This window comes from Peromyscus californicus, unplaced genomic scaffold (assembly GCF_007827085.1).
Source record: "Peromyscus californicus insignis strain IS unplaced genomic scaffold, ASM782708v3 Scaffold_18__1_contigs__length_77618521, whole genome shotgun sequence".
Classification (NCBI taxonomy): domain Eukaryota; kingdom Metazoa; phylum Chordata; class Mammalia; order Rodentia; family Cricetidae; genus Peromyscus; species Peromyscus californicus.
The window spans coordinates 27,745,109-27,761,665 of record NW_026294480.1 but is presented as its reverse complement, the minus strand read 5'-3'; the positions used below and the strand labels follow the sequence as shown (position 1 = coordinate 27,761,665).

At 42.5% G+C, this 16,557-nt stretch overlaps 2 protein-coding genes across 7 annotated transcripts in view; one reads left to right on the top strand and one right to left on the bottom strand.

The window, feature by feature from the left end:
* Rad1 (RAD1 checkpoint DNA exonuclease) overlaps positions 1–16,557 on the top strand; it is a 73,178-nt gene that overhangs the window by 42,361 nt on the left and 14,260 nt on the right. For 2 of the 6 annotated variants that reach the window (XM_052743130.1, XM_052743133.1), the window contains 2 exons: positions 11,605–11,691; positions 14,189–14,381. In XM_052743130.1, the coding sequence (XP_052599090.1) occupies positions 11,605–11,691; positions 14,189–14,330 (229 nt within the window). In that variant the 3' untranslated portion in view covers positions 14,331–14,381. Of the gene's footprint in view, positions 1–11,604; positions 14,382–15,734; positions 16,057–16,557 lie in introns of those variants that run through there. The other 4 variants (XR_008219447.1, XR_008219446.1, XR_008219445.1 and 1 more) reach the window with 4 other exon arrangements.
* Ttc23l (tetratricopeptide repeat domain 23 like) overlaps positions 1–16,557 on the bottom strand; it is a 46,175-nt gene that overhangs the window by 15,606 nt on the left and 14,012 nt on the right. The window contains exons 3-6 of the mRNA XM_052743135.1: positions 13,173–13,329; positions 11,339–11,464; positions 7,951–8,128; positions 4,041–4,149 (exon numbers count right to left, since the gene is read on the bottom strand). Coding sequence (XP_052599095.1) covers positions 4,041–4,149; positions 7,951–8,128; positions 11,339–11,464; positions 13,173–13,329 — 570 coding nt within the window. The remainder of the gene's footprint in view (positions 1–4,040; positions 4,150–7,950; positions 8,129–11,338; positions 11,465–13,172; positions 13,330–16,557) is intronic.

Sequence of the window (16,557 nt, the reverse complement as noted above, 5' to 3'; positions counted from 1 at the left end):
CACAATAGTTGTGGGCCACTTAGCCATCTTGTCTCTCTTTACACTGACCAACCTTAAATTAAGGGTTGAAGACCCTTCAGAGACTTAAAAGAGAAAGAAAACTAAAACAAGCACACAAAAACCCAGCCCTGAAGGAAAAGCTGGGCTTTGACTTCTTGTCTTCATAGAGTCTTTCTATGTGCTTGCTGTAATTGTGTTTTCTTAGTCCCAAAGGCTTTCTTCAATGGTAGTGGTGGTGGGGGGGGGAAGAACCTTTCATTTACTTTTAATGTTGTCTTTTATTCCAAATACAGCATTTGCTTACATAGTCAATATATAAAGATGTATAAAAATAATGGGAACTTTTGCCTGTTCCATGTTGCCTTGGTCACTGTAAACCTACAATAAGTCTGTTCCTCTTCCAGTGTTGTGCTGGCTATCGGGAGATTGGCCACCCCACATACATTTCAGTTTCTCAGTGTACACAAAATAACCTGCTGGTATTTTGCTTAGAATAGGATTCAGTCTGTTAGGAAGAACTCATATCTAAAAAATAATGAGTGCTCTTATCTGTGCACATGAAACATCTCTTAGTTACTTGATTTTTTTTCTTCAGGTTTAAAAGTTTTGTTATATACATTTCTCACATTTTTTGTTAGAATTATAATTATTTATTTATTGGGTTGCCAATATAAATGATCCTCTCATCTTAATTAGAAATTCCAGTTGTCTGTTTTTGTCGTAATCACAGTGACTGGATTTTTTGTATATTAACCTAGAATTCTGCATATTATCTATAGTCCATTAGTTTCAGAAGAGTTGATGATGATGGTAATGATGATTTTTTTTTTAGTTTTCCAAATTAGATCATCAGATCATCTTCAAATAAAGGTTTTATTTCTTATTCCTAAGTAGCACATTTTTTCTTTTCTTGTTCTATTGCATTAGGACTTCTAATATGATGTTGGAAAGGAGTGTGGAGGGAAGATATCTCTGCCTTACTCCTGTCCTTAGTTGGAAAGCTTATACTTTCTTGCTGTTAATGAAGCCAGTGAGGTGGCTCAGTGACCATGGCACCATGGTCAAGCCTGAGGAACCAAATTCAACCCCAACATCCCACATGATGGAAGGAGAACACTGACTCCTGCAAGTTGTTCTCTGGCTTCTCTGTATATGTAAAGAACATCTAGGCTGGTTTCTTTTCCTGGCTGTCTTGTTAAGGTTTCTATTGCTGCATCAAACCATTATGACCAAAGAGCAAATTGGGGAGGAAGGGGTCTATAGGCTTACACTTCAACATTGCTGTTCATCACTGAAGGAAGTCAGGACAGGAACTCAAACAAGACAGGATCTTGGAGGCAGGAGCTGATGCAGAGGCCATGGAGGAGTGCTGCTTACTGGCTTGCTTCCCCATGGCTTGCTCAGCCCACCTTCTTATAGAACCCAGGCCCTCCAGCCCAGGGAAGTCACCACCTACCATGGGCTGCCCACCCTCCTCCCCCACCCCCATTGATCACTTAATTGGGAAAATGCCTTACAGCTGGATCTCAAGGAAGCATTTCCTCAGCTGAGGCTCTTTCCTCCGATGACTCTAGCTTGTGTCAAGTTGACATACAAAACCAGCCAGTACACTGGTTATTATGAACAAGTGCAGCAATGACCAAGGATATGCAAATGTCTCTGGTATGCTGACTTAAGTATCTTTGGTTATATACCTAAGGGTGGTATAGCTGGGTCATATGGAAGTTCTATTTTAGTTTTTTTGGTTTTTTTGTTTTTTTTAGAACTTTATGCTGATTTCCAGAGAGGCTTTGCAAGTTTTACATTCTCACTAGTGGTATATAAAGGTTCTTTTCACACATCCTGGCCAGTAGTTCTTTTGTTTGCTTGTTTTCTGATAAAAGCCATTCTTACTGGGGTGTGTCAGAATCTCAAAGCAATTTTAATTTGCATTTTCTTAACTTTCAAATATTGACCATTTTATTTCTTCTTTTGAGAACTATTTAAGTTTATTATAACATTCATTGATTGATTTGGGTGGTCTTTTGGTGTTTAATTTCTGTAGTTCTTTAATTTATATGAATCTTATATCTAATGTATATCTTATATATTTTATCCCCTTTGGTAGGCTATCTCTTCACTCTGATAATTACTTTATTTGCTGTAAGGCGCTTTCTAATGTCATGTTATTCCATTTGTCAGTCTATGGGATTGTTTCCTGTGCTATTACAGTTATTTTCAGAAAGTCCTTGCTTATACCTATATCTTGAAGTGTTTCCCATGTTTTCCAATAGCAGTTTCAAGACCAGGTCCTGTGTTTAGGTCTTTGACCCATTATGAATTAGTCTTTGTTCAGATTAGGGGACAGGATTCCCTTTCTTTTCTTTCCATGAAGCAGGACATTGCATATCCCAGGCTGGCTGCAAACTCTCTACATAGTGCAGGATGACCTTGAACTTTCTGTCCTCTTGCTCAGGTTCTGAGTGCTGGGTAGAGGATGCACAGTACTGTGCCAGTTTCATGAGGTGCCGGGGCTCTAACCGAGGCTCAGTGTGTACAGGCGGCCATGCTACCCTCTCAACTGTACCCCAGGACCCGATTTCACTATTCTACATGTTGACCAGCAGTTTCCCCAGCATCATTCATTAGAGGAACTATTTTTTATTTTTCCCAGCAATATATGTTTTTGACTCTTTTGTCAAAAATTAACTGACTGGAGCTGTGTAGTTTTTTTTCAGGGATTTTTCTATTCCTTTGCGCCCTGTCTCTTTTTACACTAGCACAATGCCGTTTTAGTTTCTGGGGTCTGTGATATACTTTGAGATCAGAGTTGTGATACCTCCAACATGACTCTTTCTAGTAAGGACTGCCTTAGTTGTTTAAGGTCTTTTGTGATTCCATGTGAATTTTAGGATTTCCTCCCTTGTGCTATGAAGTATATCATTGGGATTTTAGTGAGGATTGCGCTGAGTCTGTGCATTACTTTCACTAATATAGTCCTTTGCACAATATTACTTTGTCAATCCATGAGCATGGGAGTTTCTTTTGCACTGTCTAGTGTTTGCTTTGGCTTTGTTTTTCAGTGTTCAAAATTTTTCTTTGTTGAGATCTTTCACCTCTACAGTTAACCTTATTCTGAGTTCTTGGCTTTTTAAAAAGTGTCTGTGACGGGCAGTGGTGGTGCACGCCTTTAATCCCAGCACTCGGGAGGCAGAGGCAGGTGAGTTCGAGGCCAGCCTGGTCTCCAAAGTGAGTTCCAGGAAAGGCGAAAAGCTACACAGAGAAACCCTGGCCTTGAACTCACAGAGATCCACCTGCCTCTGCCTCCCGAGTTCTGGGATTAAAGGTGTGTATTAATGCCACTGCCCGGCTAGGGAAAGACATTTTACATTTTGCACAAATCCCAAATTCCTCCGTCAGGGCAGACCCCACCCCATCGTCTATGAAGCCAAGACAGAGAAAAGTCCCTTTAGTCGACTCCGGCATTCGTCAGGCTGCTCAAGCCAGCACTGCCTCCCTCACCCGTTCAGCCATCTCTCTGCCACCCAGTTTCACACCGACCACCTTGCTGGACAGAGGAGTCTTGCTGGAGGAAACACTCAACATTTAGCTTCCCTCTAGAAATCCTAGTCCATTATCTTTGAATACAGGTCTTGGAAATTCTAACTGCTACATCATTCTCTCTTGTAAAGCCGGGTAAAGGAGTTAAGGCTGAGTGCAGGGAGAGAAGAGCTGATGCCCCCCTTCTACTGAGCTCACATGGTAAGCCACGCTTACTGTATATGTCATCTCTGCAGTTTAGAAAGGTAAATGGGGCAGATATTCTAAGGAGTACAGGAAATAGAAAATAGTTTGTTTTGGTGCTCAATTAATTTGGGAAGATATTATCAGTTGTAACCTCATGTGTAATTATGGAATTGATTTTTTACAAAATTGTATTAGCTTTATCTTTCCATTACATGAATAGCTACCTATAATCTCTTATTTATGGATCATTCATCAGTTTGCCTCTCATGTCACTGGGGAGTGATGATAAATGCAAGGCCACCTCCTCTACCTACCCCTGTGCTGGGATTCTCCAGACATGGCATAAGCTTTAGCTAGTAAAGCACTCGCCTCAGCAGTTTGGGGGCTGACTTCAGAAAATGAAGAAACACAGATAGAATAGGCCTGGAAAAAAAGAAAACCATGACAAGATCAGTATCTGGTGACAGTCTAGAAACCCACGACAAGATCAGTACCCGGTGACAGTCTAGAAACCCATGACAAGATCAGTACCCGGTGACAGTCTAGAAACCCATGATAAGATCGGTACCCGGTGACAGTCTAGAAACCCATGACAAGATCAGTACCTGGTGACAGTCTAGAAACCCATGATAAGATCGGTACCCGGTGACAGTCTAGAAACCCATGACAAGATCGGTACCCGGTGACAGTCTAGAAACCCATGACAAGATCAGTACCAGGTAACAGTCTAGAAATCCATGACAAGATCAGTACCCGGTGATAGTCTAGAAACCCATGACAAGATCAGTACCCAGTGACAGTCTAGAAACCCATGATAAGATCAGTACCTGGTGACAGTCTAGAAACCCATGACAAGATCAGTACCCTGTTACAGTCTAGAAACTCATGACAAGATCAGTACCCTGTTACAGTCTAGAAACCCATGACAAGATCAGTACCCGGTGACAGCCTTTCACTGCATTTCTCAGCAGCTGTCAGCATTACTAGCTAACCGGGAACCAACTCAGCTAGACACAAAATTAAATGAGAGCAGAGCCCGAGTTCCAGCTCAGTCACTTACTTCTGTGGGTCTTGAAAGAGAGATTTCACTTTTTTTTTCAGAGCTGAGGACCGAACCCAGGGCCTTGGGCTTGCTAGGCAAGTGTTCTACCACTGAGTTAAATCCCCAACCCGAGATTCCACCTTCTTATGCAGGAAGGAATGTATGGGTCTTACTGATGAGGGCTCAGGAAAGATTAAAGGAGTCAGCATAGGCAAACACTGGATGCTATGCATCACGTGGTCAGTTCTAACTAAATCTTAGCTGCATTACTTCTACTAGGTCTCACAGCAGAACATAACCATAACATTAGCTCAGAATCTTGAGAGCTCAGTATCAAAAAGTCATAAAACATGGGTCCAAGAGCTCCAGTCTTACTTAGCTAACACCGTGATAGAGGATAGTCCCTTAACTTCTTCAAATATAGGAGAAAAAGATGATAAAAATAGAATTTGTCACAAACAGTTGCTGTAAGTGTTAAATAGATTAATGTATGTAAAGTGTTTATAATATCACCTGGCATTCAGTAACCATTAGAGAAGTGTAAAATAATAATTATTAGTGGTTTTACTAACTATCTGTATTTAAATGGAAAGTATGTCACTTAGGAGAAAAGAAGAGTGAAATCAGCTGACCCATAGCTACCAGCAAGGACAGACTCACCTATGCATAACGGTCCACCCGCCAACTTGTAACTATCTCAAAGAGCTAAAGGGATTATCATCACCCACCCACCATGAAGCCAGGCAATGCAAAGTGTGCGTACTGTTCCTTTAACTAGAAGCTCCTGGGTCAGATTTTCTGGGTTCAAATTTCTACTTTGGCCGGGCGGTGGTGGCGCACGCCTTTAATCCCAGCACTCGGGAGGCAGAGGCAGGCGGATCTCTGTGAGTTCGAGGCCAGCCTGGGCTACCAAGTGAGTTCCAGGAAAGGCGCAAAGCTACACAGAGAAACCCTGTCTCGGAAAACCAAAAAAAAAAAAAAAAAAAAAAAAAAAAAAAAAAACAAATTTCTACTTTGCCACTTGTTAGCCATATAACTTCAGCTGAATCGGCTATAACTCTGTGCTTCACGTTTCTGATCCTTAAAAATGAGATAAAATAATGATACCTACTTTTAAGGTCTTTGTGGGTTAAATGAAATACATACTCAAGTGCACTTGATAAAAACATTCTATAAATTTTAACTTATTTTTTGGTGTTGCTATAAACATTGATGCTCATTACTTTCTTCATTCTAATTTGACCAGTTTTTTTGTTTGTTTGGTTTTTGGTTTTTCAAGACAGGGTTTCTCTGTGTAGTCCTGGCTGTCCTGGAACTTCCTATATAGCCAGGCTGGTCTCAAACTCAGAGATTTGCCTACCTTGGTCTCCCGAGTGCTGGGATCAAAGGCATGTGCCACTACTACCTGGCTTGACCACAGTGTTAAAAGAGCTTTAAATTCAAAACTCTTGTCTTTCTCTGGCGGTAACTCTGGCACCAAAGCAGATCCTTTAATGCTTCTCTCCATTGCCTAGTATTTATAATCTTAGGTTGTCAAATTGTCCATGGCTTTTGACATAAGACTGTGGGGCTGTGCCACTACTTTCCCCATGTACAAAATCCAGCATGTCAGTATATCTGTGGCAAAAGCAGATTTCTGACCGTACTGCAGCATTTTATTCAGAAGAGAGAAAGGTGAATTTAACTAACTATTTAAGCACATTTTTAAATGGAAGTGCCTTAAATGGTATTTATAACATAGGCTCAATATTTCTTCCTTTGTTTTGGTTTGCCCTGAGTATTTGTTAATTAGTTACCTCTATGTGAGTTACACTTTCACTTGTTTAACTTTAGATTTGGAAATAAAAGCAGCCGCAATGAACTTAAAGGGCATCTGACATATTATAACAAAATACTATGGGTTTTCAAATAAGAGTCCTGTCTTAGTCAGGGATTCTTTTGCTGTAAAGAGACACCATGACCATGACAGCTCTTATAAAAGAAAACATCTAATTGGGGTTGGCTTACAGTTCAGAGGTCTAGCCCATTGCTGTCATTGTGGGAAGCGTGGTGGCGTATAGGCAGACACGTTGCTAGAGAAGGAACTGAGAGCTCTATATCTTGGTCCACAGGCAACAGGAAGTGAACTGTCACATTGTGTGTGGCTTGAGCATATATGAGACCTCCAAGCCCACCTCCACAGTGATATACTTCCTTCAACAAGGCCACACCTACTCCAACAAGACCACCTAATAGTGCTATTCTCTATGGGCCAAACATTAAAAATTATTTATTATTACTTCTGTTATTATTTGCTTATGTATGCACATCTACATGTACAGACACATGTGGAACTCAGAGGGCTATTCTGTGGAATCTGCTGTTTCCTTCCACTTTCCCATGGGTTCTAGGGATCAAATTTTGGTCACGAGCTGTCTCGCCAGTCTTTCCTTTTGGTCTTCAAGTCAAGTTCAGCTGCCCCTATGAGTTTTTCCTCTTGGGGTAGGCTCAAGCTTGGTTTCCTCCCAGCACTGACAGAGACGAGAGACCTAGGAGGGGCTGTGTTATTTCCCAATCAGGTCACAGAACATAATATATGTTGACTAGAGTCAGGGGCCTCTGGTCAGGTTTTTTTTGTTGTTTTTTTTTTTTTTTTTTTTTTTTTAGGTTTGAGGCTCTTTTTTGGAGCTGGAAGAAAGTCAAGGTTAACATGTGTGGTAGTTTGAATGTAGTTTGAATGGCCCCCATAATCTCTTAGGGAGTGACACTATTAGGAGGTATGGCTTTGTTGGGGTGGGTATGGCCTTGTTGGAGGAAGTGTGTCACTGTAGGGGGCAGACTTAGAGGTTTCATATGCTCAGATACCGCCCAGTGAATCAGTCAACTTTCTGTTGCCTGTAAGATGTAGGACTCTCAACTATTGCCCCTGCACCACATCTGCTTGCCTGCTGCCATGATCCCCACCATGATGATAATAAACTGAACCTCTGAAACTTCAGTGAGCCCCCTCAATTAAATGTTTTCCTTATAAGAGTTGCCATGGTCATAGTGTCTCTTCATAGCAATAAAAAACCCTAACTAAGACAACATAGAACCAATTCTGCCCATTAGGGTGCTAGGGTTAAAGGGACCAATCTTAACTCCTTGTTATGAGAAGCAACTGGGTCTGGATCCGAACAAGACCACCTTGCCAAAGAACCAACCTGATGCAAATACTGGATGGCCTGCACATGGTTCTTCCTCAGCTGCTCAATCTGAGCGATTTCTTCATACAGACTAATCAGTTCGGATGTGCCATGACCCTTGGCCATGATGATGTTGCCAATCGCCTTTTCAAAGTATGCCAGAGCTAGGTTCATCCTGTGCATGGCCAAGGAGGCTCTACAAGAAAAGAAAAAGGAGGTGGAAAGTCACACAGAGGTCACTTACTTTGCAGACACATAAGGAATTAATTCCAAGAAGAATTTGTCTTCATAGACAAATCATCTGGATGTTTGGCTCAAAACCTAGCGTTGCTTTAAATAAACTCCCATTATCCTGAATTTTGCCCACAAGATCCCACAGACTACCACCATTTGCTTAACCCAGGAGGATATTTTATTCTGATACAATTTTTATAAAAATGCAAATAAAAAATGTCACCCAGAATTCATAAGATGGGGTAACTTACTCATAAACACAGACTGTGGATCGTGTAATATCAGTGAAGGTGGGACAAAGCACAAGCCCTAAGGACTCAGCAAAAAAGCTTGTGATTGACATGCTTACATGCCACACATGTGTAATACATATGATTGGTTTATATGTAAGACTGATAACTGGTAGAACTAGCAGTCATGTACATGTGAGGCTGTGACTATGGGATTAGAAGCTGTGCACAAGCATGCCATGCACCTCTTCTGGCTCACAAACAGACATATTTTCACGTTTTCTTCAGGTCAGTCTGGAGGCTTCTCAGTAGGGCAACATCTTGAGCTGCAAAACTAGACGCCAACAGAGGCTTCTCCAGAATTATCTTTTATTGCCCACCTGTAGTCTTTATCGCTCTAACAGAAGACACTAAGACCCTGTAACACTCAGCCTGAGACTGTCTATCACCAAAAAAAAAAAAAAAGATGTCTAACGAGTTCCAGAGAGCACAGCTAGGTTTCAGAACTGGAGAGCTAAGATTGTAGAAGGTAAGAGGCTCTGAAAGCTGGTACTGCAAGACCCTCAAGCAAAGATCTAGAGAGTTATCAATGTTTAAAATGTGAAGAGCCTGACTCCTGAGACTCAGGACATGCCATACCACCTACTGTAGGGTGGGTGACAGGACTCAAAACCCAGAGAAATACATCTCTGCTGCAGCAACAAGAACTACAGATTTCTGGCTTCTAAAATCATAAAATTCCCAGTCTTAGGACTTAAAGCTTCTGGGTTTGTGAGCCCCCAAAACTCTAGGCTAAATATGATGGCCCACAACCATATTCCAGTACTCATGAGGCAGAAGCAGGAGGATTCCTGTAAACTTGGGAACAGCCTAGGCAACAGAGTTGAGTTTGACTCAATAAAAAAGAACTCAGGGCTGCCTATTTGTGACTTGTACCTGAAGAGAGCAAAAAGTCTGTAAGCTAGCCTTTCTGACAGATTCATCTTGCCCTGAACATGAGTGTGCATGGCCAAGGGCATAAGCACTAGATTAGAATGTCTAATCATTCTTTGTAACAATAATCTCTTCTATCAACCAGACATGTGTTTCTCTTGATCAAAAATATTTCTCTTGTTCTTCAGACATTAAGAATGGCTCCCATCAAGAGCTTTGAGGAAGATGTTAGCAAGTTGTTTGGCCTGGACAATCTTGCCTTTAGTGTCTCTACTCTTCAATGGAAAAAGGCATTACTAGATATCTGTCTTTACTACATAGTTGATACATATCAAATATAACGGGATGATGCAGAAAATAGGCTATGAATTCAGATGTTTCAATGATAAGCCGAGATCTTCAACTCATTCTGTCCCCTTGAGTTAATCTTCCTGTGCCTTATTTTCTTATCTGTAAAATAAAAATATTAAGAATGTGGGCAGTGGTGTCGCATGCCTTTAATCCCAGCACTCGGGAGGCAGAGGCAGGTGAATCTCTGTGAGTTCGAGGCCAGCCTGGTCTCCAAAGTGAGTTCCAGGAAAGGCGCAAAGCTACACAGAGAAACCCTGTCTCAAAAAACCAAAAAAAAAAAAAAAAAAAAAAATTAAGAATGTCTACCCTCATAGGTTATGGCAAGGACTGAATGAAATACAGTTTCCAAGCACTCAGAGCAGAGTGTGGTATGTGTTATTCCTAGTAAGCATTCTAACACTTAGTACCCACACAAAACAGATACTCAAAGACTGTGGTATGAATGAGTAACATAAACACTAGAATAGATGGAGAAAAGGGGACATGGCTTTGTTTCACATAAGGCGGAAAACCTTTAAGTACTGCCCTCTGTGACAGCAGGAGACATTCACCAGACTCTAACTATGGCCCTATAGACTTGAGTCAATAGTCTGATTTTGTTCTGAACATTCCAACATGTCCCCACCATGTCCCATTTGGCTTCTAGATTCATGGCTGTTTAGAGGAGGCAGATGTGATGTTTCGTGTACTTACCATTTAGTCATCTGCCCTACTGTGCCAAGAGCTTAGAGCTTTTGGAAAGAGATTTCTTTCAAGGATGTGAAGATATTTGAAAAATCTGGGGAACAGTAAACTTTCATTATTTCTCTCTCCTGATAATCTGATGGGCCCATCAGATTATCTCCTTTCTAAATACTGGATTCTCAAAGGATCCTTAACTCAACTCTCAACAGTTTTAAGTCTTGTTCTGACTTAAACAAATCCTGTCGACTTTGTTTCTCCACAGAACAGAGCTTTCCTTAAAAACGTACGTCTGCCCATAGCTCTGACAGTCTCCAATCAGCCATCTTAAGTGCTCTTTCCTTATCTATTAAGACCCACACTCTATGACAAAAGAAAGAGGCAACTCAGAAAGACAAGTCCATCCCAAAGTAACTGCAAGAGAGCTACAATAATGACGGGCAAAGAGAGATGAATTCAGATCACAGATGCAATGTGGAACAAGCTAAGTCACCTTGGAGCAGCGGCTCCCAGCCTTCCGAAAGCTGCCACTCTTTCATACAGTTCCTCATGTCATGGTGACCCCAGACCATGAGATTATTTTGTTGTTACTTCACAACTGTAATTTTGCTACTGTCAAGAATTATAATGTAAATAGCTGACATGCAGGATATATGTTTTGTGACCCCAAGGGGGTCACGACCCACAGGTGAGAACCACTGCCTTCGACCAATTGCTTAACCTCAGCTCAGTCTCCTGGCTCTCTGAGGAAACCACAGTCATACTGCCCACCTCAATGGTGGCTGTGAGGATTAAGGGTGGCAGTGCACAGTGAACTCACAGAACCCACACTTGACAAATAGGACCTCTTTTATTATCAGTTGAGCTCTGGGCTTTTTACTCCGAACATATTCCCCCTTTTATTAGGTCAAAGAACAGGAAAAAACAACCCAGACCTCACTCATAAAAGCTTCTGCTTCTTTATGGCTTGATCTTACCTGCCCAAAGCAACGGTTAGGTCTTTCTCTGAGACTTGGCTTCCCCCAGCACCTCCATTGTTTAAGTCTTTCAATTCCTTCATGTTTCTATCCGCTTTCTGCAGGTGGACATAGGCCTGTTTGCCAGTGAGTCAGTCAAGGGAAATGCCAGGTACACTAACAGCCATTGTATAGGGACAGCAGTCTATAAGCTAACCAATGGGGCCCTTGGGAAAACCAAGCAGTTGTTTGAAAACAGCTATTTAACTGTGTTTTCAATCCTCCAGTGTGTGTCATCAAGAAGGGAGAATTCTCTGGAAAAGAACAAGGCCATGGATTTCCTGTGGTGGCTGCCTGAATCCAGGTCTGGAGTGGTGAGTGTCTGCAGGAAGAAACGGAAACTGTAAATTATACTAGATTTCCTTTAGAGACATCGACTGCCCGACAACAGTTATTCATTTTTACCAAATTGTTTCATAGCAATGGGAAACGAGAGGAACTAATTATGCTGAAAGGGACTTTTTGGTTCATTTATAAAATCCAAGAAAAGCAGGTTTGGGGCCAGAGGCAAATAGCAGAAAAGAAAATCCCCTTAATTCCCAAACATCCTTCCATTTCCCGAATTTTAATTGCTCCCCACTAAGGATGTAACAGCAGAAGACCACATATCAGATATAGCAAACTGACAGACCCCATAGAGAGGAAGGTATGTAGAGGGGGAGAGATGGGAGCTTCTGAGCTCAGAATGCTCACGATTACTCAGGAACTCTACTTCTCTTGACACCTTCCAAGTGGGGAGACTACAAAGATCAAAATCACACATTTCTTGGGGATAGACGTTGATATCACTTTGCTCCCTGGTGTCCTGAAAGGTCTGCGGTCTGCGTATCAAGAGCTTGCGTATTATCATGACACTTGGGAGATGGTGGAACCTTGATGAGGTGGGGTCTGGTTACAGGGGAAGGGGAGGGGACGCCCTTGATAAGCACAGTGGGAGTCCAGCGTCTTCCTCTTTCTCGTCTCCTCCCTGGCTCTAAGGGAAGCGGTTCTCCTTCACTTGGCACTCCTGACATGATGCTCTGCCTTGCTACAGGCCCAAGAGCAGAGGGTCCAGCAGATCTTGAACTAGAACTTCTATAACTGTAAGCTGACATAACTCCCAACCCCTTTATAAGCTGAGTATGTCATGTGATACAGTCATATACCCGGCTTCTTTTCTGGAGATAGGGAGAACTTCATCAGTGGTCCATTTGTGTGGCTTGTTTTCACAGGCAATATTCTTAACAGCATTTAAAAAAAAAGCATTAGATGATCAAGCACCCATTAAACCAGTGGGTTCTGCTATACATTATAGTTACTTGTGTCTTTCAACCAGTTCAAGGAACAGAATTACCCTAGACCTAGTAAAAAAAAAATCAAAATTCCCAGGGAAGAAGCCATTTAGCACTTCTTCTTAAAGCTCCCCCAGAGAATTACTATGGATAGGGGGCTAGTTTGCTAAAGTGCACTTTAAATTACCACTCACTCTCTCCAGTCTTACACTGCTACCACTACTGCCACTTACATATACACTGGGAATATTAACTTTGAGTGTTCCATGGAAGGCCTACCAGATTTAGAACATTCCAATTGGCTATGGGGTGTGTGGCTAGCGAGATCCCTTCCATGGCTCAACTCGGGCCTTATAGGAACAAACGCAAAAATAAAATACGTACCTCTTTGGGTGGACAAACACCTTATGGAGGGCCTAGATGCTGGAACACAGCTCATAGGAACCACTTCCGCCTTCCTTCCTCCCATCTGGCATGCAGCCTGTAACCTTCATCACCAGATCCACTTGGGAAAGAAAGGATATCGTTTTTGGAGGAGCCAAGCTATTCCCAGAGTATAGTAGAGCATGACCAGAGCTCCCAGGATTTCCTTTTTCTCCTTGTCTGAGGTTGTGTTTTGCTTCCAGGTCAGCAGTGTGTTCCTGGCCGACACAGCATGTTTCTTAGCCTGAGCTGGGAGGCCTGGGGAAGGTTAGAGAGGTGTCAAAGAAATTAGGGGGTGTCACACACACAAAAAAAGACATTACATAAGGCATGTTCCAGTCAAAGGCATTCCTGAAAGAGCAGAAGGTAGACAGTGTGGTTGTCAGGTATGGTTCCTAAATCTAGTGAATCACAGTATTTGGAGTGTTTATACAGCACAGATCCCTGCATCTAACCTAGGCCTAGGAAGCTGGAATCTCTAAAAGAACAGATTCAGGAAGTTCTGTTTTGAACCCACAGATGATCTTTATGCAGCCTCCCTGGCATTGGTCTGTGGATCTCAGTTTAGAAATCAGTAACTGACAGGGGTGGGAGCTGAGTAACCCCTTCGACATTCTGCTGCAAACGCATGTGACCTTTTCAACTAGCAAAGCGTCTCCATCCTCCAAATGGCAAATGATACTCATTATGAAAACTGCCCCTAACCAAGCACACGGAGACAAATAGGGCCAGCTTTCAGCTTTCTGGAAAATACATTCTATAAATACAAGGGTTTAGGAATGTAATTACTTCCATCTGAGGGTTCTTTTTGTCCAATCCAAGATGAAGCTGGTCATACTAATTGGTCACACACACACACAAGAATCCAATTTATAAGTGCAGTGGGGCCCCTCACTAGGAAGACTCAGGGAATGCCAAGTCCCAGCTAGAACTGGTGGGGGTTTCCTCTTGTTTTCTAAAAAAAAAAAAAAAAAAAAAAAAAAAATCTGATGTTCCTGAGAATGTATCCAAGCTATTTGTCCAGTTAACAGAGGTAGAAGACAGACTTGAGAACACCGTCTATTGGACTACCGCCTCATCATCAACTCTAACTCATATCTTTCCCTTTTCTTCATAGGAAAATTGAAGGGCTGGATACCGTCCTGTTCTCTTCCATTCTAATGAAATCAAGAAGGAGTGCTTACTTGCGGCCCTCTCTGAAGGCATCTAGGGCCGGTGAACATGCTCACTCCTGCCAAGTAGGCCTCCTGTGCCCCTAATTCTTGCTTCACACCACTGGCTTGTGCCTAAAAAATTCCACTTTGCCTTTGGCCTTGGAGCATGCTTTCACAGCACAGGTTCAACTCAATTTTCAGCAGGGGATGTTTGGAAGGAGTGGCCGTTGGTACCTGCAGCCCTCCCATGTTCTCAATGTGCAGGGCCTTCTCATTGAGTCACAACAATGAAAGGCACAAAGCCTTCTGTGGAGCGCCTCTAAACCTGATCCTGAATCCAACTAGTCCCTGAAGAGCTTAGCTGAAGGGAGAAGTGGGCTCTGTAAAGAGAGGGCTTGGTTCTAAGTTAGCAGACTCGTGCAGCTCTCACACTGCCCTATGCAGGGCCTTGCTTTCAGCTTCCAGTAGTTACCGGTTTACAAGCACAGAGGCGAGAAACAAGATACACAGTTAAAACAGCAATAAGGTCTCCAAGGGTGACCTAACATTCAAACTGATAACAACTCCCCTGGGTGATGTTAATCCGGGGTGTCTGAGGCCCACACCTGGAGAAATAGAGTTAGTAAAAGTTGTATTTCTGGGACAGGGTCTCACTTTAGAGCTCTGACTATCCTGGAACTCATGATGTAGACCAGGCTGACCACAGACTCACAGAGATCCGCCTGCCTCTGCTGGGATCAAAGGCATGCATCACTATGCCTGGCCAGAGTTAGCAAAATCCATTTATTTTTATGGGCTAATCTTGGTCTTGAAGAGTGGGTTGGATTTTGATTAACAGAGGAGTTTGCATTTGAGTAAATCCTGAGGACATGAAAACAAAAGTGTTAGGAAAGATAAGAAATGGACCCGTTAGACTAAAAGTGAAGTTTGAACTTAAAGATGTACAAACTGTGCACTGGGTCTGTATGATGTAGTCTCGGAGGTGGGCCTTCTTGTGTTCCCATAACAGACCATCTGAGACTGGATAACTTAGAAAGAGCAAAAGTTTATTTTTTCAAAGTCCTAGAGCTTGGGAAGTCTAAGAGCATGACATCTACAGGTAGGTATGCCTTTCTCGCTGTATTCACATGGGAGGATGGCTTATGGCCTGTTTTACTGAGGCCATAACCTCATTCTTGGAGATGGAACACTCCTGGTCCAATCATCTCTTGTCGACAATTAGATCAGCTCCACTTCTTGATACTTTCACCTTGCTGACACCTAGATTTTTAGAGAGGACACATTCAAAACAAAGCAGACACTAAGGTGAGGTGACTGCATCTCACTTCTCAGGCGCATCAACTGGTCAACTCTGAAAGTGAGACATTAGAAGCTGGTGCTGGTGTCTAAAACCCAAGTCATTAAAATAGGAAACCGAGAAAGTCTTTTGATCAAATGGGTTGTTTTCCAAAACCACATGGATACTTGGGAGTGTAGCAACACAACTCAGTTGTCTCCCTGGTTCCCTAGGAGGAAGAAGGGTGAACATGGAGGAGTTACTCAACATCCCCACAGCAGCATAACCTTCCTGGATGGGTAGGTTGGAAGTGAAACAACCACCACAAAGAAACCTGCTCTGAAGCATCCCCAGGGCTTCACAGGCCTGCCTCCCATGCTCTGGTGGTGCCTGGCTTGCTGTGACATCTCTGAGAGGAACTGTCTTCCAGCAGGTTTATCTGCCAGCCAGCTATACAGTCGTCTCCACACTTCTATGTCCCCAGTGAAAACACTGCACTGAAAACCAGTGGGGCTTAAAGAGACCGAGCAGGGTTTGGGATTCCCACACTTCAAAGTAAGCACTGAAGGGGGAAAGTGCTGCTTTCACAGTCTTCCCGGCCTAGGTGGGGTGCATGTACTCCTGTGGGCACGCGAGATGTCATCATGTGTTGGGGGACCCACACTTCGGTGCTGTTTTGAGCCTATTCTTTTCTCCTGTCTTATAACTCTTTGTCGTATTACGTATATAAATACTGCTGAACGGGCTTTGTAATAAACGACAGAAATGGAAAGTGCCCAAGCACTTTCAGTGGAAGGGGAACTAAGTCTTAAGACTTTGGAAAACCACAGCTCTAGAGAAATGTTTTCCAACCTTGGCAAGTATGAAAGCACTCTGTGTGTGTCCGAAGTATCTATGCAGTTTCCCATTTTCTGATATCAATTATTTTTATGGCACACACTATTTAAGAGAGTGCATGATAAAATGTCCCCTGAAGTCACTATCAGTGCCACTTTGAAATGAATTTGCATTTTTTAATTGAAAAATACTTCCTTTCGTGTAAAAAAGAAAAGAAAA